Here is a 27,528-nt window from a genome sequence, read left to right as displayed (position 1 = left end):
AGGGTGCTATAAAGCATAAATCTGTTTGTGATATGTGTAATTTGAGATTGTAAAAATATATGTATAATATGCCATCCAAAAGGGGAGATTGTTAGAGATTAAACTTGATTTGGGTGACAATATTATATAATGGAGTAAAAGCACCTTTAAGGAGTTAAACGGCCTAAGGGTGTGGCTGTAATTATTCCACATAAAAGAGAGTTAGATGTTACACGTAGTTGCTCTTGTATATGTGTTTGATGTTAGTGTTTGGATACCTCTTGTTCTCTTGTTTGCTAACTTGATATTTATTCTCTCAAGAATCAACTGCTTACTACAGTGTATATTGTTTTGATATTGGTAAGCAGCTTTTGTATTTTGATACTATGTTTTTTTATGGACTGACTTTTATGTGCATGATACTGGATTGATACTTGGACTATTTCTTACTGTGTTTATTTTTGTTGTCTGAGTAAAAATAAGTTATAAAACTCGTGTTAGTGCATTACTGTTTGCCTAAAAGTCCCAGTACAACTTCCACTGTGTATTAATAATACTCTGTTAAACAAACCATTTTTTCAACAACATATTCTAACAAATAGTATCTGGACTAAAAACTTGTAGTTGTTCACCAAAATCCTCTGACTGAAGTTCAACATTTAGAAGAAATAACTACTTTCATGCAAACTTCAGGCCCCATTTTAATTGGTCCATTTGGCATACATAGCACACCGCTATTTCTGCTTCAGTACTGTAAAGAATTGGGATCTTTACGTAAAATAGTTGCCATCATATACATCCAGCATGCAAAGAGAAGGTGAATAATACTATAAGAATATGATGCAATTTTAGTATTCAGCTGACATATAACAAATACTTTAAAAATTCACAATAGCATCACTAAATGTCATGCAAAACTATCTGTTCAATAACCATAGTGAAGTCAAACTCTTTCAGCAACCAGGAATGTATTATTCTTATTTTTCTTCATATTGTTATTAGCCAAAAAGAAATACTGGTGGTTATTCCACTGCCAAATAAATCACTGAAGATCATTAGTGCTAGTAGTTGTAAAATTACAGGTCACAATAACTTAATTGTTACGGACTGTTTTTTTCAGATATCTTTAGTTTTTCAAATACAGTCACAGAATTGTAAGATCTACTGCCACTAATTGCTTAGAAATATAGAAAATGGTTAGAGATGGATAGTGCAATGAACTTATTACAACTAATGATCCTCAAGTCACAAGAAAACCTTTAGTCATATTACAACCAATTTTTCACTATCCATATGATAACTGAGAAGCTGAAAGAGACATTGAAACTACACCTTGAAATATACCACAGGAACATTGATGTTTATCTTTATTAAGTTCTAGAGTGACTCCCATTAAGCCAAACTACAGCTTAGCACTACTGATGGGTCAATGGTCTTGGAAACAAACTTGAATCTTCACTGATCTGATTTCCATGATGCCTGTGTATCAGATACAAAATTCCACTGATACACATCATACAGTGCAGACTTTCCTAAAACTACATGTTAAATTAGGTATTTAAAAGGGATAGTCAGCCAAACAGGAACAGCATCTGATACCCCAATCTTGTATTATTAAACTACTGGTTTATAGCTATTTGGAAAAATAGCTAGAGGAAAAAGTGTGTATGATCCAGTAGGCATTTGCAAATCTTCTTTTAAGAAGCTGCACCCTTTCCTGGGCCAGTACACTAGCTGTGTGAGGCCAGAAAAATAGATGTTTGAGTTGCAGTGACCTTGAAGATAATATCAGCATCTCTTTTGCTGAAGTACACTTTTTTTTGCTACTTTGGATCCAAACAACTTCACACCCCAAATTAACAGAAACACTGTGAAGAAGAGTGGACCATGGCTGGAATTCCAGAGACATAGCAGCCCTTGCATTCTGAAAGAGAGAAAAAAATCAAAACCAAGGTCAAGCAAAATCAATTTGTCAAAAGATCTAAACTGGAACTGAATATAACATTTGATCACTATTGCTGAATGTTTATAAATACTGTTAGAGGTGCATCATCTCAGAGTATGAAATTTAAAATGTTGATCTTTCATTATGTTCTTGAGGATTCCTGTAGTTTATATGAAGGGGAAAATATAGTAAAGTATGATTCTAATTAATGATTAAGAAAAGGAATAGAACAGAAGCTGGAATTATTTTAGGAATTCCACTAGGAAAATCAGATTAAGGTTTCTGCTATAATTGAATAAAGTTAATGTTGTTCAACTAAACTTCTTAGGTTCTTTTATAAAGAAAAACAGAACCATAATTAATTTGAAAGTCCTGGATTGTCTAAATAGTGCTGCTCAGTTATTGAAGTTTTAGATATGTGTTAACTGAAAAAAAAATAACACAGGTATGCCTAGATCATCACATGAGACATTTCTAGCACCTTGGAATATGTTATCTGCATCATATATGCAGTGGCTGGGCTTTTTTATCAGTGTGTTTCCTAATCTGGATTCTCAGAGTTTTGGGCATCAGTTTCCAGATTTCCCAACCTGGTTACACTTTACTTTTACACATTAAAATTAACAATATATTTTCCAATGCCTCCTCACATTAATAATAAATGAGACAGTAAGCAATTAGCTAAATGGTAAAACACATACTGATATGCAAAAGGTTACAGATTCAATTCTCAATATTTCCTGGCATAATCTCTATCCTGAAGAACTGGAGAACAAGTGTCTATGCAGAAGTATCAAATTAGATGTCCTAATGAATGAAAAGGCAGCATCTTTCCAATGATTCTATTTTAACAGCAAGGAAGCCTGTCCCTCATCTCTAGAGCATGTCCTGTAAAAGCATCCATAGTAACCAACAGACACCATGGAAAGTCCTAGAAAGGCTCAATATGCTAACTTTCACTTGAGCCAGCAAGATACATAGTTTAATGTTTAAACTGGTGCATGAAACTCAGAGAGTCATTTCAGAAGAGTTAGACTTATTCATGGAAATTTTCTTTGTCTCCATTTCTTCTGCAAGAATATCTACCACTTTTATCAGTGAGACATTTCCCTATTTCAACCAGACTTTAAAACAAACATGGGACATTTGAAGACCATAGGTCCAATCTAGTCCAATTAATTACATCAGGCCCCAAAGAAAGATAGAGAGGTCTCTTCTGTCTAGCCTTTTGTCCCATAAATGCCTCTCTTCCTGATCCAGGAGAAAAGTTTCAAATAAAGGAGCTTCTCATTCTAGATCCTCTTCTTCCAAAAGCATAGACAACAGCAAGTTTGAGCTGGTGGGAATACAAAGAACAGAGTGTAGCCAGTGATTGCACACATGACTATTGTTAGAGAGGAATGTTCAAAACAGTGAGAGATTTCATTGTACCACAACAAATTTTGGTCACAACTAATATTTGACATTAGCATTAAAGTACAGCAATTTAGATAACCTTATATGAAAATATTACATCCCAATGCAGAAAAGAGAATAATAGATCTTTAGCATGCTGATCAGATATTCCTAAAACAATCCACATTGGTGGTTTCTTCAACCACAGTCGGTGATTATGTGCCATGTTTACTTGGAAATATTACTTTTTCCTGGCTATTGGAGGGCAGCCATTGAGATCTTCGTGTTCTGTTACATTGTGCTCAGAACTGTCATGAGAATAATCTTTCATAGTGCTGTAGAAGACAGGGGTGTTAAACTGTGTGGCAATTTCAGTTCTCTTCTGCTCGCATTTGCATAACTTTCTGAAGGCAGCTCTAAATTTTTGGGACATCAAGTTATAAATGACTGGATTGACAGCACTGTTCAGGTAAATGCAGAGTCTACAGAAGAGGACAAACCAGCTGTTCAGGTAGGGAGGGTCCATGAAAGAGTTGACCACCACTAAGGTTCGGTATGGCATCCAGAGAAGGGCAAAGAGGATCACCACCACAGCCAGCATCTTGGTCACCTTTGAGTTACAAAGAGACAAAGAAAGCAATTTTACATCTTTTGTAGCAATTTCAAGATTCTAATTATAGTGGAGGGAAAATACACACACACACACACACACACACACACACACAAATTCAGACATAAATATAACATTAACAAAGTAGTAACAAAGTTTTTAAAAGACTAGAATTGTGACTGAATAAACATTTGACTACCATTTTGAAGATCAGAGTTCTATCATCTAAAAAGGAGGGGGAATTCTTTTCTTCCAAACTATCATAACTGTTCTTTAGAAGGAGTAACATTAGATTTTCCCACCAGACCTAACGAAGATGGCATGTACAGAAGCAGGTGTGAAGCCTTCTACTGTATTTCACCTGCTGAACAAGGGCATATGTGTTCTTGCATAGATGGGCACTAAATAATTTCCTCCAATAATTTGGACATCAGTGTACTGGGTCTGGCAATAGGGAAAACCCATATGTGAGAAGAACATAAAATGTTAGTAAAAACTGACATTGGAGAATGGTTTTCCAATCAAACTGTTCCAAACAATAAGGGATTTGTGCTCAGATTGATCTTGATCTGCTGCTTCAGCTCCTATGAGGCCTTCTTGAGGATGAAAATGGTTAAATATTGAACAAATTTTATGTTTGAAACTATACTATGCTAATAAGTAATTATGCTGCAAGGTCAGGAAAGCTAGGAAGCTACTGTATTAATAAAGACTAATTTGTCAAAAATTGGGGTGGTTGAGTTACATACAAGACTTGGTAGAATTTATTCCAGTCTCCAAGTACAATAAAGTATCGGAAAGACACCTAGAGACTCACAACAAAATTCTTTAAAATCTAGAGTGCACTACTGCTAGAAAGATTGATTCATGAGGATAATGAATCTGCATTGTGTTTAACAGATGGCTAATTACATTTCATCTAAAGATGTTCATTGCAGTCAGTGTATAATTGCTATCATTAAAATTTCAAAATGGAATTTTCAAATCTATGTGCTCTGAAAGAAATTATTCTTAGTGCTTCTTTCCATATTATCAACCACTGAAATGAAATGCTCAGATATTTCAATATCTTAATATGTTTACTAGAAAATTCATTAATGGATAACTAGTGGAGTGATGGTAGATGATTTTTTGAGAAAACTGCTCCTTTTGTTTTATTTTAATTAATAATTAGTCATTTCTCTCTACAATAAAAGGAAAAGGCTCGGGGGCTCAATCAGAGGTTTATTTGAGCTAAAAGCAGGATAGCTACATCAATAGAAAAGAACCAAAACAAGTTGTTGAGTAAATTGGGGGTGGCACTAAAATCAGGGCTAACACTCAAGAAATTGTGTCTTCCCGACACTTTTTGGTACTTTATGGAAGATCTTATGGAGAATTGGAGTAATCTCTACAGAGGCTTATATGTGGCTCTGTCACCTCAATTTTTGACAAATATCAATAGCAACCTTTGGAAGGGATTTCAAACCAGAACAGATTAGCAGTGTTACAAACAGATGTGCATAAACATATTACTGAATAACATCATGAGCAAGAAAAGAAGGCAGTGATCAATAGAAAAGATAGTGAGGCTCATCAGCATTGTCTAATGAATAACATCAACCTCTCATAGCCATCTGCAGGACAGCAAAGATCAAATGTGCCTTGTGACATTAATTCCACCCATTAGTGTATTTCTGTGTGATGATGTAACGTATGTATAAAATAAAATGATGCAAGTAGAACTTGAATCATGATTCACAACACATCCACTTTGGTATCAATTTGATTTGGAATGGATGCATGTATCTCTCCCTCATGTGATTGGTCAGGACTCATTGACAAAGAGAATAAGCATTTTCTGGATCTGCTTAATGATAAAAAAAGATATTAGATTGGACATTATTTCTGTGGTCTTGTGTTCACCACTTCCACATCATATGAAGCAGTGGTGAAGATTGCACACAAATATGTTTTAGAGTAAATAAAAATGCTTCTTTATCTTCTCTAAAACATACTTGTATACAAACTTCATCACTCCTTCATATGATGTGGAAGTGGTGAACACAAGGCCACAGTAATTTCCTCCCAGTCAGGGAAAAGAAACAGTTGGCACACCAGAAGAAGCTGTCCAGAGGCCTTCCTGATGACAGTTGTCCCCTGAGCATTGAGTATGAATTGTGAGCACTGGAAAAACCCAAGATTGCATACCATTATTAAAAAGGGAAGTGCAAATTCAGAGATGGAACTCCCTGAATCTGGATAGCCCAAACACCCACAGTCATTTGGTTTTAGTAGGATTGAGTAAGAGATGGTTTTTCCCATCCAAAGTTGCACAGCTCCCAGGTATTGGAACATTCAACAGGCTCTCTTGGTTGGCCCAGAATAAAAATATATACTTGGGTATCATCAGCATACTGATCATCAGCATACTGATGATTTGTTAGTTGTTGTTAGTTGCGAAGTCATGTCCGACCCATCGCGACCCCATGGACAACGTTCCTCCAGGCCTTCCTGTCCTCTACCGTCTTCTGGAGTCCATTTAGGCTCATGCCTACTGCTTGAGTGACTCCATCCAGCCACCTCATTCTCTGTCGTCCCCTTCTTCTCTTGCCTTCAACCTTTCCCAGCATTAGGCTCTTCTCCAGTGAGTCCTTCCTTCTCATTAAGTGGCCAAAGTATGTGAGTTTCAACTTCAGGATCTGGCCTTATAAAGAGCAGTCAGGGTTGATTTCCTCTAGGATTGACTGGTTTGATCACCTTGCAGTCCAAGGGACTCACAGGAGTCTTCTCCAGCACCAGAGTTCAAAGGCTTCAATTCTTTGGCGCTCAGCCTTTCTTATGGTCCAACTTTCACAGCCATACATTGCAACTGGGAATACCATAGCCTTTACTATACACACTTTTGTTGGCAGGCTGATGTCTCTGCTTTTTAGTGTGCTGTCTAGATTTGCCATGGCTTTCCTCCCAAGGAGCAAGCATCTTTTAATTTCTTGGCTGCAGTCCCCATCTGCGGTGATCTTAGTGCCCAGGAAAATAAAATCTGTCACTACGTTCATTTCTTCCCCATCAATTTGCCAGGAATTGAGAGGGCCGGATGCCATGATCTTGGTTGATGATACTGAACACCAAACTGGAGATGTCCTCACCCAGTGGTTTCATGTAGATGTTGGAAAGGAGGGAGGAGAGAGAGTAGAACCCTGAAGCAACCCACAAAAGAGAGTCTGAGGAAATGACCTATCCCCCTAACGTTGACTGGAATGACCTACAGAGAAAGGAAGAGAACCACCATAGAAAAGTGTCCCCAAATTCCATCCTACAGATCTGGCTCAGAAGGATACTATGGACAATGATATCAAAAGGCACTGAGAGATCAAGGACCACAAGGATGGATTACCATCTCTGTCCCAGCTCTTGCATAGGTCATCTACAACCAAAGACAGCACAACCAAAGCTGCCTTAGCACTACATCCTGGCCTGAAACCTAACTAAAATGGGGCTAGATAATCCTGCAGGATTCTTGTGTATTGTGGACTGATTACCTTCTCAACAACCTTTCCCACAAACAGAAAACTGGAGACTGGTCAATCCAAGGAGAGCCTCTTGATGAAGGGACATACCACTGCCTTTTTCAAGGTAGGAGGTAGCAGCCTCTCCTTCAGTGTGGCTGAAACCAATATACCAATAAAGCAAAATATAAACTGATATATTTTCATTGAGATATTGTATATCACAGCTAGTGAAAGCCACTGTTTAAAGATAGATCAAATCAGACTTGCTTCTCTCTGAATATCACATTATAAGAGAGCTATATTTAAAAAGTACTAATAACCAGTGCTTTTTTTGTAAAAGAAAAAGGTGCCGGAACTCACACACGTCATACAACCCGCCTTGCCTACCCTACAAGGTTCCATCCAAAAAAGGTGCCGGAACTCCGTTCTGAGCGTTCAATGAGAAAAAAAGCTCTGCTAATAACACAACAATTGTGCAGATTAAATGTAAGTCCTCATAATAGAATGTTTTACTATGTCTACTTCTTAGTTTTATAACTTCAAAATGATTCTAATTCTATAGTTTTTGTTTATCAAATTGGGTTTGCTATAAACCAAGCTATATTTCATGGTTTTCTTTTGGGGGGGGTTATATTTCATGGTTTTCATTGGCCAACCTAATAATGTGGAATTACAGGATTTTATCATCACCTCTCAGACTTCAAAGTAGGCTTTCACTATGATTTATTGTCTATCAGACCTTTCAGTAAATTAAAGGTGCCTGCCAACTCCATCTTTCAGTTGATTAGAGAGAAGGCCAATAAGATTGTTTTATGCAACACTTCCAAGCAACCTTTTCTAATCCAGAGTTGGCTCATTTCCAGGTCCTAACAAGTTTTACCATCCAGTACTCTTGATCTCTTGTTCATGGAAACTTTAAAATTTCAAACTGAGTTTAAATGAAGCCTAAGCCATTCTGGTTATCTTAGGTTTCATTTGAACCATACCTCACCCTTGTGTCCCATGTTTGACATTTACAAATGACCTGTGGTACTTCAGTCATATAGCTGAGTGCAAGGATGGGTAACCAGTCCACTGGAATCAGCAAGGCCAACAATTTTTGAACATTCTTTTCTCTTGGATTGATGAGTGGGAGGATTTTAAAAGACCACACAGATGGCCTAAGCCTTTCAGAGGCTTACAGCTGTTGTTCCACTCTTTAATTCCTTCATCCAAACTGTTGCTATTTTCCAGGACTTCAGCCTCTCAACAGGGTAAAAAGAGACCAGAAGTTTAGTCCTATCCTCTCTAGTGATAATATTATATAATATTGCAACCCTCAGACAGAATGTAAAGGCTAAACTATAATTATGTTAATCCTATGTTGATAGATTTTGATTGATATGTCTAATAATTTTGCTAAAATAAAATAACCTAATCTCTGCATTGAACTAGTGCTTTGATAATAATAGACTAACAGATACTCCTTTTCGTGCTGCAGGTTTTCAAAAAAAATATCTGAATATCTTGAATTTTCATATCTATAGGTAGCTCCTTCCATCTGCCTTAAACCACTCAGGGAAAAGAAGCTGAACTTAAATTAAGAAAAGTATCTTGATTGCTCTTTGTGTGTTCAGTTAGAAATAGTTTTTACTGTGTTTAATCTGCCAAATATTCAGAGAGAGAGAGAGAGAGAGAGAGAGAGAGAGAAACTGAAACTTAATTTGTCTATCTGATGCACTGCCAGTTATACAGTGGGGATCCATCACCCATTCATCTATTAGATTTTGTAGCGATAACAGCAACTAGGAATTTTTAGTACCATGAAATTCATATTTTTAAAAGTGGGATGATCCAAGGTAAAACTACTCTGAATAATATTTAACTCTCCACACTTAATGCTCCATTGTTCTCAGAGTACTAATAAAGTCTTGATATGCATATTATTCAATTATTGCACTGTATATTTTTAAAATAGTTGCAGTAGAAATTTATGTTATCAAACCAAGTCTGAATCCAAGTCTGGAAATTAACCATTAAAATTAACCATTGAAAGATATGTTATTTCAGTAATAGTCAAATTTTCACCAAGGTCGCTGCAATAAATCACTCACTAGGCTGCTTTTGTGGGAAGCCAAGAATGAGATGTAGAGTAGATTGATAGTCAAATTTTACAAATTGTTTACAAAATGATCCTCTCTGTTCTACATATCTGTCTTCCTGCCTTGCTAGTTTCTTCCTTGACATTATGTAGAATGGAAAACCTTGTAAAATCCATAACGAAATAATTTTAGAAGTACACAAACTTCCTTACAACACTATAATTTTTAAAAATGCAGTATAAAAAACTGCATTTGCCAACAGTAAAAGTTGACACCTCTGTTCATTCCATTTCCAATCATTGTAGCAGGAAATAAATGTCATAAAAACCTGGATCCCTGAGGATATATTGGATCCTCCCACCTTTTCATTTCCAGAAAAGATCCCAGAATTTCATTTAGAATGACCTTCCAAATAACCATGGCTGAAGTTATTAGTTGAAAATCCTGGAAGCCCACCATGTGGGGCACCTAGTAGAGGAAGACAATGTTAGGTTTCCAGAGGGCAACTTTCCTTCTAAGATGAAAAGGGACATTATTCTATTTCTTGATTTTCCTTAACTGATTGGATAAATTCCTCTTCAAAGTCTCCTAGTTTTCCTACATATTTCTTTGTTAATTGCACTTTCATCTGAATTGGAAAAAGAATTAAGAGTTGTTTGCCTCCACTGAAGTAGTTAATACATCTTCCTTTATGCTGAAATGTTCAATAGTTAGGATCATAGGGTTGGAAGGGTCATCTATTATACATCACCCCCTGACCCATGCCATACAATATCCCTTTTGGGGCAGGATCTGGTAGCCACCATTATGTAACCTTATATTTCCCCCTTCTTAAAGAAAAAAAAGCACAGACATATATGTAAAAAAAGGACAAGATTCTGACTGATATCCTGACTTCTGTTTACACCTCTGTAATCCCCCACCACCAAAAAACCCCCCAAACAAAAGCATACCAAATATACTTTCTAAAAACCATGAATAGCATCAGATGTGGTTTAGCCTTCAGCCATACAAGATAACAAAGAATAACAGACTGGCCTGCATGGACAAAGAAAATTTGGTTATTCTGTCATAATCTTTAACTAGAAATCTATTTAAAAACTGTTTATTTGTAAAGATTGAAGATATTCAAATGTTGATGCTCTGAAATAGCTTCTTGGATATCTCACCTTCCTCTAGATAAACTGAAATGAACCTTTATTGTCAAAGTACAACTATGTGTACATTGAGATTAGCTGAGCCTCCCTTTGTGCTCCCACCCCCCAACACACAGTGACAACAAACCCTCCATCTTACTACACCATGTGAACCAACTACACCACACACCGGCCTCCCAAGTCAATTCTGCATAAAATTCACAATATTGAGTAATTTTCTTTTTTGAGCATTTGGAAAGTATTAGACACATTGGGTCATCTTTTCAGAAATATTTCCTGACCGGATTTCTTAATGCAGGGGTCTCCAAACCTGGCCGCTTTAAGACTTGTGGACTTCAACTCCCAGAATTCTGGGAATTGAAGTCCACAAGTCTTAAAGCGGCCAAGTTTGAAGACCCCTGTCTTCATGCTGTCAACAATGAATGAACTTCTAATGGACTGCCTTCACTGGATGCATTGTTAGGATTCTTTCAGAGATTTATTTGCCTTGAAAAAACCTCATGTTGAATTAAATAGCACAGTCAAACATTAGCACAGGAAATGTTTTATGACATTTTTTGTTATGTTATAAACTGTTTTATGATAATTTTAATGTCGTAATACATTTTATAAAATTTGCCAGGGACATCATGAGTGCCAGATTTTGGACACTTTTCTGTATGTTAGCTCAATTGAAGTACCTTGGTTCCAAATTTGCTGCTGTATTACACCTTGTTTCACCCAGTTAAAGGTTGTAGAAACAAGAATTTTAATAGTATATTGATTCATCTTTGCCTACTGAACTGATTGCAGGAGTGAGTTTTGTTTTGTTGCTTATTGCTGACTGAAAATATTGCTTCTCATTTTGTTGATAATGCTAAGAAGTTGAATGGGTTAGAGAAATGACACAGCAATCAAATGAAATCTGTAAGAAGAAGAAGAAGCATTACATCATGGTTTTAGAGTGAGCTGTTTGAACTGATTCTCCCGACTTTCAGTATATTCAGAAGTAAAACAGGATAAAGCCAATTCAGCTTTTGAGAGGAAGGTACACAATACTTTCTAATAGGAATGAAAGCAGTGTCAAAGAAGGAGAATTTCCTATGGGACACACCAGCTAGTGTCTGCCAGATACAGTATATTGGAACAATTACTCTCAGAAATTCTGTTGTTCAGCTTGCTGGTTATGAGGTCTGGGAATTGCAGCCAAATACATCTGGAAGGTAGCAGGTTATCAATAGATGAAGTACACACTTTTTCGTCCGGTACAATCTCAACCAGGGGTATTGGTAGAGTATCATCAAAAAAGTCATGTTGAAGTAAAAATTCTTCCTCTTTAACAATGGGAGAAGATTTGATCAAATCATAGTGGTCATTATCTTGCTTGTTTATTTGACTGCCTTTTTTAAAAAAAATGTCCTAAACTTCATAGATGAAATAATATCTAAGTAACAAGATGACATTGATTACTCAATAAAAGGGTTGTGTGAAAAATAGTCATAAGTTACTTTTTTCAGTGGTGTTATAATTTTAAATGGTCACTAAACAAATGGTTATAAGTCAAGGACTACCAGTATATCTCCTGGCCAACAGACTGAGAAACCACAGAAGCCATTTGGTCAAATTCTTCTTCACTAAAAGGAAGGATAGATCTTTTCTTGAAATAAAAAAGAGCACAACCTTTTTTGTTAATTAATCCTTTAGCATTAATAGGATATTCTGGGCAAGAAATTCCTTGTTCCTATTAAGCATATTCTGTACTAATTTTTCCCCCAGGCTGAGAGGTCTAGTTATATGTGGAAATGAAAAACCAGAAGGAGGTCTACAAAACATGAATATCAGAACAAAAGGATAGATCCTGGCAGTATTAGAAATGACATACAAAAACCTCATGCATTATATGAAAGGCTTGGAATCACATTTCTGATATAGCCTTATTATGCTGTCATCAGCTGTGGCTAAGAACTGCTTCGTTCTTTCATTGGTACCAGTTATTGAGCTGAACAATCTTCTGCTCTCTTTGGTGTGTCTTTTGGATGATATATTGTTAAATAAGCTCTGTCCTTTAATGAGAAAGAGATTGTTTTCTTTCATCTCATCATTCACGTCTTCAGACTTTCCCTTCACAGTGAGCTTCAAAGCAGCATCCAGAAGCAGGAATAAGACATTGGTTTCTAAAGGGGAAGGAAATATTCCCTAAAGTCTGTTTTTACAATATTCCAAGCAGGCTTTGCCTGGCTTTAGGAAAAATGAGAAAGTATTTGCCTTCACTTACCTTCATGAGTCATTATGGTATATCCTGGAAATATAAGCAAGTCTTTTATTGTTTGAATAAGAAGCCATTGTTTTGCTTTATAATGTAGATCAAAGAGAGTAGAGGACTAAAGGAAAGAGATTGGACAAGTGGCTTGAGAAATGGAGGGAGACTAAGTCTCCACTTATGAAGATTGGGCTTTGAAGGATGGAACGAGCTGAAAGTTCTCTAGGCATTTGCCTGGATGGGTGGGACTGGGGTAAGGAGAAGCAGGGAAGAGGACTAGAAGAGGGTGAAGTAGGCAGAGGGTGATTGGAAAAAGCTTTTATTAGAGATACTGTGAGAAAAACTCTTGGGTTTGCTTAGATGAGGCAGGATAGTGCTAGGCTTATAGAGGAGGGAAGAGAAGCAAAGAAACAGAAGATAGGTCATTTCAGGATAAAGGGGACTGGAAAATGTTGGTCAATTCTGCACTTCAGGGTCATTGATCTTATCTTGACAGCCAAGTAGATCAGATTTAGAGATTTTGGTCTCTGACTGATGTTCCTAAATGTCAGAACTAGCTGTAACTTGTAGATAGTGGTATATATACCCAGACTGATGATACTAAACAATTTCAACCATCCATCCCTGGGAATGGAATCTGACGTGTGTGTGTGTGTTGGATTTCACAACTATAACCCTAACAATTATGGATTGTCAACAGGATGACAATGCACCAGGCCAAATTTAGATATGTTTATATTTTAAAGCAGTTGTGACATAATCTGGTTGGGGAAGATAATAATTACTCCTTTGCAATTTATTGATGGCCAGTGTGATTAACCAGTGCCAGTAATTGCTACAATGAAGTAACAAGGCCATCAGTGATTGGTGCTTGCACCTCTTGATTTTATCCACAAGGTGATCAGTTAACATAGCACAGTGGCTGATACCAGTTCTTCTTGCCTATTCTTTAATTTAAACAGTCTAGCTTAGGTATCAACTGGTTTCCAAATGGTGCTTGGGGAGTTTCCTGGAAATCACTGACCTCTAAAACAGAGAAGTACCGGTAATCATGGCTCTTGATCAAACTGCTACTGAGCAGCATGAAGGCATGGTTATTGACAACAGCAGTTCCAAGTTATTGGTTCCTCTTGCATTACTGATAACAGAATAATAAAATTGGAAAGGACCTTGGGAAGGTCTTCTAGTCTACCCCTGCAGATGACCCTCTACTATTCTGGACAAATGGTTGCCCAGTTGTCTCCATTAAACTAGACATATCAAGTTCCTGCAACTGTTTGTCATATGTTTTAACCTTCAGCCCCCTAATCATCTTCTCTGAGCCTTTCTAGAGTCTCAGTGTATATTTCTGTATTGTGGTGACCAAAACTGGATACAGTATTTCAAGTGAGGTCTTACCAAAGCAGTATAAAGTGGCACTAACACTTCACATGACCACGATACCTTCTCTTGATGCAGCCTAGAACTTTCTTGATGGAGCTTTGGCTTTTTTGACAGCTGTAGCACACTGCTGTATAAGTGGTTGCCCACTAGGGCACCCAGATCCTTCTCAAATTCTATACCTGTGTGTTTGTTTGTTTTCTTGCCTAAGTGTAAAACCGTACTTTTCTTACCACTGAATTGCAGAGATGGATACCTTGATTAAGGTTTTAAAAAAAACAAGGATCATGTTCACATGGTATTCTATTTACCTCTCTAAACCATATTATGACTAGATGCAGTGGCCTAGTTTATCCTATAAAGTAGGATACACAACATCTTAAAACAGTGTCAGAGTTCATACATCATGTGGAAACATAAACTACACAGTCCTGCATTACTGTAGTTAAAGATGTTGCACAAACCCAGTTTAAACCAGACTTGAGTAAGACTATCCTTGAATGAAAACAGAAAGTTTCATTGCACTATTATAGTGCAAAGGTCTGTTCTATAATGTTAAATTCATGGCCACTCCATAAAGGTCATGTAGGAGTAATATCAAAGCCTACTGTGTTAGGTGAGCTAAGTGTCATTACTATATGTCAACTTCTTACCCCCATACTAAGAATTTAAAAAGCTTAATTATATTGCCATCTTAAACATGGAAGACCATACAGAGAATAAACAATGTGAAATATTTAATGCAAATATTTTATATAGTTTTAACTGTTAGGCTAAAACATAAATCAAACGTAGTGACAGTTCACACAGTTAATAAGTATTTTAGCCCTTGGACTCAGTCTTTGATTTTAAAGAATAAATCTTACATGTGTATCTCAAAGATTACCCAGCAAGTGTCTCTAGGTGGTGTACATCATTAATCAAAAGCAGTGAAAAAAAATAAACTAAAAAACATACTTTACTTTCTACAAGCTGACCTAATCTATTAGAAACGCCAGGGTGGGTTATGAGAATGGAAAATTAAGACCCATAACCAAGGTATTAAGAAGAAGTGGGAGGCCTCCCTCTACTGGATAAAAATGCCACTGATTTAATTCACATGTATAAGTTCTACTAAATGAAAATAGAATTTATTTTCCATGATTGAAATGAGTCTCTGCCAATTTTTCCTGGGATACTTCTATACAGTACAATTATAACAGTATCGCTTTCCTTCTATGTAGAGATTTCCACTGTAATAATGTCTGCATCAGGCATGGGTGATACAGTCCACAAAGAATGCTGTAATATATATTTTCATTCTTGTACTAAGTTGTGTCTTTTGGTTTCCTTCTCTTGCTTGTGCTGCCAGAAACATCTTACCAACCACTGCAAGAGGCAAATATTTTTGTAAGATATAAGACATGATTATTTTGGTCTTGCATATGTTGTATTTATATAACTTTTTTCCTCTTCTGGTTGATTTTGGATTTGACTACAGTTGAAGTTATCTATGGTAACTTTAATTATATCAAAGTTTACTGATCTGATGTATGTAAGTTGTATATATAATTATACACACACACACACACACATACAAATACACATTGACATATTTTTGACTCTTGCCTCCTTTCTGCATTACTCATAGGAGTATTGCATTACTCATTGGTTTGATTAAGTAGTACTGTAGTTGGATAGATTAAACCTTATCAAGCAATTAACTCTACTCCATTTCCACAAATTAGATATCAACATTTGCCAATCACAAGCTTATGTGACATGGCTTCTCTGAAATCCAGAAACCTAATCCTAGAGGATCCACAGGAGCCTATGGGTGATATACATTGATATGGTTTCTACCTCTAGGTGTCACACTTAATGCCCAACCTAAATACACACCTTTAAGACAGGACCATCAGCATAGCATCCTAACCCTTGTGTGAAAGAACCACATAGAGAGAGGGCCACTATCAATTATATTTTGTTTATAGATAATTTGGAGTCATTGTAGAAAAATGGCATATAAAAGAGTGACTTTAGTACATTTATTTTAAACTCTCTAAATCAGGGGTGTCAAACTGCCCGCCCATGGGCTGGATGCATGATAACCCCATTGTCAGCAATGGCAAAAAAGCCACGATACGTTGCAACACGTCACATGACATTGCAAGTTTGACACCCCTGCTCTAAATCCTAAATGTTTTCCTTTTGGTTGATCAGAAAACATAATAAAATTCTTCCTTTTGAGAAAGATTTCAGGACCTTCTACAAGAAATACATCTACTGTGCAATGCATTCATAATCAGAATGAGGTGGTATAGGTTCTCCTGCTTGAGCAGGGGGCTGGACTAGAAAACCTCCAAGGTCCCATTCTATTCTATTCTATTCTATTCTATTCTATTCTATTCTATTCTATTCTATTCTATTCTATTCTATTCTATTCTATTCTATTCTATTCTATTCTATTCTATTCTATTCTATTCTATTCTATTGGACTTTTGAAGAATACAGCTGGTAACTGCATTCTATGTTTCTTTGACTATGCCTGTGTGCAGGTATATATGACAATCATTTTGAATTAGAAGAATCAATAAAAGTCCATGTAAGTAAGAGCTATGTTATAACAGGTGGCAGCATAACATTCTCCATAGTTGGCAATTACAGCTGGCAGTTACAGAGTAACACCACTTGTCTTTGCTCACAACTTTCTTTTTTTCTTTCTTGTTTTGAGGGAAAATCTGTTTTCCTCTTTAATATTGAACATGGAGAAAATCAATTTATTGTCTAAGCAAAGCTAGGTGCTTATAAGGCAGTCCATTTGTGCAAATCTTTGCTGGAAAGGTGGGAGGAATACATATGTAGCTAGGATATCATTTCCTTCATTGCTTTGAGTATGTAAAAGAGACAGAAAAAGAAACACAACCCTAACAGAAAAGCATTCTGCATAAGGTGCAAATGGAGAAGAAAGGGAGAAACAGTGGGAAGAAGTCGGAAAGCTGGGGTGGCACACAAAGAAAGGATTGGGTGGCACAGAAAAGAGAGGTTCAGTAGTGTGCATTGTTCTAAACACACAACTAATTTTCCATTCTGGGGTACCACCTTGGCATGACACTAAACAATGACCACTGATTTGCCCTTTGTTGCTTCTGATCAGGAGTGCCAGGAGGGCTTGTAAAGCAGGTGTCAATGCAAAACATCTGATGTTGTCCAACGCAACTCTTCTAATCACAGTATGCCTTCATCATTAGAAGAATTCAGGATAACCAGGGTTCCTGCTTGCTAACATACATTTTACATTTGTTAGGAAAATAGCAGAAGCAGTTTGGCATGGTGGTTACAGACCGATCACAGAGGAAAGTGGCATTTGGAGCCTTACCACTCTGCAGTATTTCTTAAGAAAAATATATACTTAGATATTCCTGTTCATAATTTCCTCAGTGACCTGCTGAATAGTAAAAACCTGGTCAGTATGCTTCCTCCTGCAGTGAACTTCATAAATCTTTCTCATTATCACCTCTTATATTGTTTCAGACAGAATTCTCCCTAATATGTTTTCAAGAACTCTAAACAAATTCCCCCTGTAGTTTTTATAGTCATTCTTACTACATTTCCCTGTAATAAGGCAACAATAAGAGTATTCTTTTAATCATTAGGCACAGATCCGTTCCTCACACAAATGACATATCTACCCTACAACCAAACCACATCAGTACCTGAACATTTCTTCAATTACACGATCTATAACTATGGTCTCATCATCTTCTGTATTCTCAGAACAATTCTATCCATTTTTGTCTTGGTCACTAGTATTTATAACATCAGGAGTGCAAGTTGTTGTGCAACATGCATTGTATCTCCTACTTTCTGGAATATACTGGCAATAATTTGCTGGCTGGCAAGTAGTCTCTACATAACAAATCCTAGCTTGAATATTATATAATAACATGAACTTTTGGGGATAAAACTGAACATTGATTATGTTTGTGGCATAGTGTCAAAAATGTTCCCAAACTACCAGGTCCCATTAGTAGGAAAAGCTGTGTATGGCATGTGTATGACTAAGGCTGGTAACTATGTTTATTCCTTCTCTATATTACTGTACAGCTCCATGCTGCACTGAAAATTTCCAGAATATTTTCTTTTTATAAAAGAGATTCTTAGCCTGCTTATAATTTTACTGAAAACTTGTTTATGCTGTGGATTTTGAGCTCACGTTTTAATGCAAGGTTATAAAGCATATTGGAGCATTATATCGTTATGCTTCTTGCTACAATTCTTCAGCATTGTAGCCTCTCTGCTTATTCATCTTCATGATGTACAAAATCCCCAAGGGAGGAATTCTCTCCTACATCTGGATTTAATTGGAATATGTGGGAATCCAGGGAGGTTTCACAATATTAACAGGATGGCTCTCTGAAAGATGAAAGGCAAGACCAGTCACAACTCCCTACAGTTTGTTACCTGCCCGGTAAGATCATGCAAAAGCCCTATGCACAATCCTGTGGAAATTCTACTGTTTTTATTTCATCTTTGGAATTTTTGTTTCAATAAAATTAATGTAAATTATTTTTACTGTAGAAAAAAATCAGGAAACTTTCATCCATTGCATTTTCCCTTTTGTATATGATGCACAGTATGCCATTAAACTATTAAAGCTGAAGCTGAAGATATGAATAGTAACAGGTCTTGGAAGGTTTGAGTGCTGGTCCCTTTCTCTATTTGTTGAACAGAAGTAGGTTATCTGAAGACCTAAGCCTGGAGCACTCTTAACATTCATCATTAATTGTAATTTTCCTAGTCCAATCAACTCAAGGAGCCTGATTCTCAAGGAAGGCTGTATAAAATTACAATCTTAGAAATTAATTATAGTCACATGATTCAGACATATATCACACCACAAGCAATGGACTTTTGACCCTTATTAAATAGGGTTAAGACCACAACCTTTAGAGTACAATGAACAGCAGAGTTCTGGATCAACGAAGTGTTGAATTCCTTTGGAACATGCACAGGCAACATTTTTAGAACTAGGAATAGAGTTTTTTTAACTATAATATTTTCATAGCAGGAAAGATACAGAGAACTGGATATAACTATAGTCATAACTATAACTGTAATACATTCTAATTTTTGCTTATCTCCAGTAAGAATTCAGATGGGAGTCATATATCAGATATTTGTTGAACATTTTGGCAATGTCATTGGGGCAGAGGGCAGGTTCCATGGGTTGCAAAAAAGGGAGTTGCCTACCTCACATGGGCTGAACATTCATTCTTGTTTGTTTGATTGATTGATTGATTCTTACTCTCCTTTTTTCTCCCTGGTCTCCAAGTTGCTGGGTGAGTGATAAGTAACTCTTGCCATGAATCTATAGTATAGACTCCCCCAGGCTCCTCCCACTCACTCCCATCTCCTCCTCTTCTTTTGGACTTCCTCCACTTCCAATATAATTTGGAAGAAGATTGCAAGTTGTCCTTCTGATCCCTTGATTTTCATCTTGGCTTTTCTCGCAGCATTTTGGTGCAGTTAAATGAAGTCTTCTTTTGGTTGCTTGTTCAGTTCCCCCTTATATATAATGGATTGTTTTCTAATGATGTACTGTACGTTAAGCGTTTTTTTTTTCTTGAATTGCTTATTTTTAACTGATGCTGCTAATAGTTATATGGAAATAAATAATAAAATAAAATAAATAAAAAATAAAATAATAAAATAAAATAAATATAAAATATAAAATAAAATAAAAAATAAAAAATTAAATAAAAAATTAAATAAAATAATAAATAAAATAATAAATAAATAATAAAAATATTGTTCTTGTAAGGGCCGTATTAACCATTATACATCATTTGTTCTAAGCTGTTCAGAGTTATTTGACAGTGAGATGGGTAGCATATAAATTGAATAAATTAAAAAAATAAATAAATATTCAATAAAACATGTCTGAGAAGTGAATGCTTTGAAACTAGGGACAAGGAAGAAATACTCCGTTGTCCAAAGCCTCAGAACAGAGACTTAGCATCTCCAGGTCCAGAACAACAACAGCCAATGAATAAATAGGAAAGAGGTACTCCATTTACTAGCTGAAACTGAAATTCAATTCTATACTTGAATTTGCAGATGTTACCCAAGAGAGAGAAAAATATCATACAAGAAACTCAAGCAGACAAGGATAATTCTTTTCTTTTCCCCAGTTTAATCCTCTCAACATACTGTATCTGTAGGGTAAGGCTGGGCTGAAAGTAAGAATAACAGATTCAGAGTCACCCAGTGAAAAGGGATTTGTAAGTGGATTTTCCCAGCATTACTCTGATACTAACCGGTAGAACACATTGGATCAATATTTTCCAATACTCCCATATTCAGGGAGCATTACTGGAACATACTATATTATATTTAATATCTCTCATACTAAAAACAATGAACCATTACAGATAAATGGGCTTAACATATTCATCAATCTTGTGTATTTAAGAGATGTTTCTGACATCAGAAAGCTAATATGACTCTGGGTTTCCTGGGGAAGGTGGAAGGATTGGCTCATATTTATGACGGTTGCAGCATCATGGGGTCATTTGCAATCTTCAGACAAGCAAAATCAATGGGGAAGCCAGATTCACTTAACAACCGTGTGACTAACTTAAAAACTACAGTGATTCACTTAACAGTTAAGGCAAGAAAGGTCATAAAATGGGGCAAAATTCATTTAACAAATGTCCCACTTAGCATCAGAGATTTTGGGATCAATTGTGGTTGTAAGTCGAGGACTGGCTCTATTAAACAGCACCAAATGATCAATTATTGGTAGCTTCCTAACCTTTGAGAAAAATAGTCATGATGGTGGGTGATACTAGACTTTTCTATATGACCACAAAGTTCTTACCTGAAGACAGTTTGGGAATGATCATAGTTCAGTAGCAGTAGAGGCTCCCTTTACAATCATATCATCATTATTATCACCATCATCATCACATAGAAGAATCATATGAATTGTGTTGATTGTTCTGCCTGAAATCCTAGAGAGTGGTCTTCATAAGGGGAGAAAAAACTGGACTAGTTGGGCAAAGGCTTCCTAATCTTCCATGTATCTACACACCTAATTTGCATCCTGACCTAAAAAATAAGCAAAAAGAAGAACCTGTTTCCTGGAGCTCAAAGCACCCTTGTTCCCCCGGCAAGAGAACTTCATGGAGCTGGAGGTAGTGATGGAGCTGCTGTGTTTGCTCAGCCGGCTTGCATGCTGCGGTGTTGCAGGCAGTGGATTCATGAAGAGGATGCGGGCAATGAGACCATACAGAACAGTGGCCAAACCCAGGGGGATGACATAGAATATGGTGAAGTCTAAGAAGTAGATGGGCATATAGAGGTTCCTGGAGACACGGTAGCCGCAGCTGACTTGAGTGCCATCAGCAAACATGGCTTTCGAGGTGTCCACTAAAAAGAACCACATGAGACAATAGAGCGAAGTGCAGAGCCATAGCATAGCTATTATGCGTTTGGCCCGGGCTACAGTGCAAAGCAGCTGTGCTTTAATGGAGTGGCAGATGGCAATGTAGCGCTCCACTGTGAAGGCTGTGATGGAGCATGCTGAGATGTTGATGCCCAAGTACTGCAGGTAAGTAATGCAGAGGCAACCAGCATAGCCATACACCCAGGAGGCCACCACCTCAGAGATGTTGGGCAGCCCTGCTGCCAGTAGCACAATCAAGTCGGCTATAGCCAAGCTCACCAGGTAGCAGTTGGTGGGAGTCACCATGTGCTTGGTGCGAAGGACCACCAGGACTACCATAATATTGCCTGCAATGCCTATGCCACAGATCAGAAGGACCAGCAAGATAGTGACCACCTGCACCTCCATGGGCAACTGTGGCATCTTGTTCAGGAGAGTCTGATTGGTGCTGATGTTGCCCATGAGGGCTTCAAAGAAGTCCCAAGATTGATTCTCCATTTGTGACTCTCAAGTGGATTGTTCCTCCTTTGACACTGATGATTTCCAGGCCAAGAACTATTTCAACAGGTATCCTAAACCACAGGAAGAAAGAGATAATTCAGATTGTTAGATTAAAGCCCACATAATCTGATTATTAAGAATGTTGTTGTTAAGAAGGGAGTCTGGTTTCAAACCTTTGGCAAGCCATTATTTAACAGTCCTACTTCTATATGAGAATAACATCTACCTATCTTTCAGGATCGCCGAATACATTATTAGATGATTTATATAAATCTCTCTGAGTTTATATACTTAAGTAATTTAACCTGGATACAGAATTAATCTTTTTTAAATTTGAACAATATATTAAACTATAAACTAATTAAATGGTGTGAATGCATATGACACAGTAAGATGTGGGCCCTTTCTTCACTACTAATTTACATTAGCTCCAGGACAACTTGGCAACACCAATGTTGATCATGCAATGCCGCCCTTATCTTATCCCACCTTTCATCAGGCTTCTGCTGTTTATCACATTCTGGATTAAGTTTTCCTTGTTTGAATTGGCAACTATAGGCACAGCTATGGGCAAAAAACCCTAGCATTTCACAATACCACTTCGGATGATCTGTTGTGGAGTATGCTAGTAGAACATACCAACCATACCCCCAAATAGAGGTTGACTGATTGCTGACCTAAAACTTTTGACATGCAATCCATAAGTCTATTGAAACATAGATAGTCACAATGTGCCATCCACAGCATAGTGTGGATAGCACATTCAACCACAAGGAGAAAACATGGGTATTTATAATTCTCATCTCCAAAGCTCTAGAGGCAAGGACCTTTGCAGACACTGCAACTAGAGATTAGACTTGCCCAAGAGTTAGAATCAAGATATCAATATTTGTTACAGGATAAATATAACTCACCCATACACAAAATGACACAGTCCATATGAAAGTGGGTGATACCCTGAATTATCTCTTAATATCTACTGGTCACCAGGACTGTTCAAAACACCTAGAACTTATTTGATTCAAGGTAGTTTGATTGAATCACCCCACTGAAACGGGTATACTAAGCATCATGGTTCTTCTTTGTCTTAGATCTTAGAGCAATTGTCTTAGAGCAATTGCCCCAATTAAGCAATTAGAATTTCTATGGTCCTTCAGTGGTCTCTTGTGCCTGCAAAACAAACAGGTGGTTGAGGCAGATCCTTGGTGTGGTGAAAAATGCAGTCTCTGACACTTCACATTAACCACTGAAATAACCAGTGTTGCCTTCAAGCCTGCATTATGCCTGCTTTGTATAAGCCACTGGGGTACAGCTGCCTCTTCCAATGCAGTGTTCTCTAAATTGGCTGAGACTAGTCTAATGCCTTGAAATTTCACCCCAAAGGCTGATAGTGGCTGGGGGATTATAGGAATTGATGTCTAATTATCCTGGGAGACAACAGCTTGCAGAAAGAAGGTTCATGAGGAAACCATAGCGTCCCATTACCAGAGCCCCAGACTGTCCCAAACTATCATTGAGCCAGCCTTTGCTCTTCTGCAGGCAGACTTGCTGAACAGATTTAAAACTACTTGTCACCCCTTCAGGAGGTGAATTTGGCAAAGCCCTAAAGCGGCAGCCTCGTTCTGGAGGTTTTTGGTCTCTTTGCGTCAGATGCCCGGGCGAAAATGCTGTCGAAAGCCGGTAGCAGGACTACGCGGAGAAGCGTAACGCCGGCTTAACAGGCAGGAGGACAATCTCCGACCGACACCTGCTGGAGTGGGCACCAGCCAGAACAGGCGCGCTGGGCTCGGCGAGACAACGGACTGACCTCGCCGGACCCTTCGAAGCTCAGGGCATCGGCTGCTCCTCCGCCCGGAGTTGCTGCAGGTCTGGGATCAAAGGCGAGGGTCGCAGTCGCGGGCCCACCTTGCCATCCTCCCTGCCGCGGCTTCTTTGATCGCTACAGAAATCCACTCGGGAAGGCGGCGGCATGTGGCAGGCTGGGGAAGCCAAGCGGGTGGGATGACGGGGTAAGGAAGGGAAGGCGGGAGAAGGACGGAGCCTCGGAAAAGGAGGCAGAGGGTTAACTAACGGAGGGGATAGAAGGGGACGGGGGAGGAGAAGCGGGGAAAGAAGCGAGAAAGTTTACCATCGCCAAGCCGAGCGGAACCGGGAAGCGCTGATCCGCGGGCGCCGAGCCGGCTCCTTCTCCACCCCAGCCTCGTGGGCCGCCTGCCAGCTGCCTTTCCTTCTCTTCGGGTATTTATTTCAGGGAGCCGGCGACGCTGCAGTCCATCCCGCCGCCTCCGCTTGCCGTCCACGGGTGGGTAAGCGGCAACAGCTTGGTCCTAGCGCTCTCCACCGCCTGGCTAAAGGGAAGGGGGCTCCGGAAGGGGGAGGGGGCAGCGATGACGCGAGCCGAAGATTCTCGGGACTCCCTGGGCTGCTTTCCCCCCCCCCCCACACACACACACACACGCGCACACACGCACTCACACGCTCCTTCGCCAGGACTTCGTGTTCGAGTCCACGCCTCCTGGGCGGGGGTGCGATCTTCTACCCTAAGTTTACGCTCCAGCCAAATTAAGATGCTGCCTAAGTTCGTGGTGGTTTTTAATTAATTCGCCTTAAAGAAGTCAGAGGTCTCCTCCTACGGTAATAAATCTGTTAAGCCTTCAAGAAGCGATTAAGACTCTGGCAGGATGACAGCTGGATGACTCTAGAAGGCAAATGGCCTTTGGAACAAAATCGTTTAATGTTTACAAGGTAATCAGATTAATCGACTGATCTGATTAATGGATTAATCTGATTACTTTAGGACAAGACTCTAACAACCACCTGCCAAGCAGACAGACAAAACTGGGGACGGGGGGGGGGGGAATAAAAAGAACAGCTCACCTCCCTTCCCACTTCTTGTGGCTTCTTGCTGGCAAAAACATCACCTGTTGAATGTATGCCTATCTCCCAGCACACAATGCTGAGTTTCCTAATGCCAAGAATGGAGGTGCTGCATATGGAACCATGTAGCATGGTGGACTAGCTGTGATGGATACTGTGATCTGATGGGAAACCAACTCCAGCATTATCACTTCCACTGCTGAGAGGAGAAATGTGATAATTATTTCACTGTTAAATGATTGTGTTGCTTCTTTGTATTTTAAAGTTGTTTTGGTACTGCAGAGTGTTTGGAGCATCTTTATGAGAGAGAGAAAAAAATGTATTGTTAAATGTGTTGTCAGGGGGACTACCATCTTGGGAGTGATGGAAGCCTCCTGTTAGCATCATTGATGTCTGTGAAATCAAAGGAGATGGAATGAAGCTAAGAGTAACCCACAAATGAGATGCAAACAAGTCTGGCTCTTCAGACATGAGAGAAGTCAGGCCACCTAGACTTCTAGGCCACCTAGAAGAAATCAAAATCCAGAATCAAATCAGAAGAAAGCAATGGAAACTCACTTTGGTACTGTTGTGAAGAAAAATCTATTGTTGTGTCTGAAACATTTAGGCAAGTTTGGGTAGCAAATGATGAGCTAGCCCATCCCCTCATCAGAAGGCATTCCTCTTGTTCTTGGAGAAGAACTCAGAGCTAGGCCACAGTCTATCTGTTTATTGATAGAGCCAGGCACTTGTAACTGGAACAGAAATATGAAATGCGTGAACCATGGAAGCTTGAAAATGTCAAAAATAAATGAAGCATTCTGCATTGGATGTTTCAGGAAAAAGTTAACTTAGGTGGCCCAGAATGTGCCACTAAATCAGATTGTTACTTAAAATTTTCTTTGGGGCATGATGACAGCATATAAAGGAATGGAGTGTCAATGATATTCAGACATAGCAAGATATGTGTTCAGTAATAATGCCCAAATGAGTTCCACTCTATTAGAATTAACAAGAACTGAAAGAAGCCATACAAGATCAGAAAATGTGAGAGCTGGTCAGTAAAATTGCTAAAAAATCAGACCAATTGAATGGATATTCAATTTACTTGATAGTCACTAGATTTGATGGACATCCAGTTCTTTAAGTCATATCTATGCAACTCCGGCAGATGCAGTAAAGGATGATATTGAATTATTCTGTGGCAAATTAATGTCGCAGTGCTAAATGATGCATTGAGAATGGAGGCATAACTATTAATGGATAATTGGGATGGAAAAAATGGAGAAATTGAGGGACCTGCAATTTCAGGAAGATTTGAACTGGATGAATGCAACAAAGTAAGTAGAAAGTAGGTTAACAGAGTTTTGCAAACAGAATTCTTTGATAATTGTCAACAACAATTTCAGGCAATATAAATGCAAACTCCATACATGAATCTCACTGGGTGGGGAAAAAATCAGAATTCAGTTGCATATACAATATGTATAGGAAAAAAGCAGGAGATGGAGAATGCAGTCCAAGATAATTCTATGCAAAACTTTAGCAACTTAAGAGTATGTGTACGGTACCAGCAAGATTTCACTTGGACAACAATAGAAGGAATAAACTCAGTATCCTTAATTTATATGAAACAGAACATTATAATTATAGAAAGAGATAAGAGACATTGTCATTACTCAATATTCAAAATTAGAGGAGGAAAAGGTCCACATAGTTTTGAAAACAGTCAAGGAAGATGAAGGATGAAAGTCTTGGGCAGTAAGAAGAAAACAAAATGATTGAACACATTTCCAGACAAACTTGTTAAGTAGAAAAGTACAAGGAAAGATCTGTCTTGGAGGCATGTTTCTATTAATATTATCATATATAGGCTACAGAAATTATATAGAAGCAATTACTAAGCTTTCAGTATCTCATTGCTGTCTCCTAGTGGTGATGTGGACTTTTTCAACCCATTTACAGAATGGTAGCCCTATCTTTAAGTTAAAGATCTAAGAAGTTACAGAAAAATGCACAGCTAAGGTAGGAATACAGTGAAAGATGAAGGAAGATGAAAATATTACATTGAAGCATTTACAAATAAGATTTCAAAATGACAGAAATAATTGCAGAATATGTTCAGAAATCACTTTTACTAAAAAGTGAGGTTCAACAGGTAAAAGATGGGATGTCAAATAGAGAAATTCCAGGTACAGATGAAATACTCTTTGAAGTATTTAAAACTATGAAAGAAGAGAAAGGGGTAACAGCTCGTTGTCAGAAATATATGGAACAAAATATGGAAAATATAGGTTGCTATCACCTGGAGACTGGAAAAGGTCAGCATATAGATCTGTACTGAAGTTGGGAAATGTAAGAGCAATACCAAAGGAACAAATAGATTTCAGAGATGAGAGAGAGATGCCAGACAGATAAAATAAGATAAGTAATTGAGAGAGCAAGAGCATTTGAGAAATATTACA

At 38.0% G+C, this 27,528-nt stretch overlaps 1 protein-coding gene across 1 annotated transcript; it reads right to left on the bottom strand.

Annotated features, from left to right (window-relative positions):
- Window positions 1-3,560: 3,560 nt before the first annotated feature.
- On the bottom strand, window positions 3,561-22,204 carry LOC310637480 (thyrotropin-releasing hormone receptor-like; the record flags this gene model as incomplete). The annotated part of the gene is made up of 2 exons (XM_083357931.1): window positions 3,561-3,929; window positions 21,395-22,204. The coding sequence occupies 2 exons, from the start codon at window positions 22,202-22,204 to the stop codon at window positions 3,561-3,563; spliced, it is 1,179 nt and encodes a 392-aa protein (XP_083214057.1).
- Window positions 22,205-27,528: the final 5,324 nt, after the last annotated feature.

Source organism: Vipera ursinii (assembly GCF_947247035.1).
Source record: "Vipera ursinii genome assembly, chromosome: 3".
Lineage (NCBI taxonomy): Eukaryota > Metazoa > Chordata > Lepidosauria > Squamata > Viperidae > Vipera > Vipera ursinii.
This window is presented reverse-complemented; position numbering and strand designations above follow the sequence as displayed.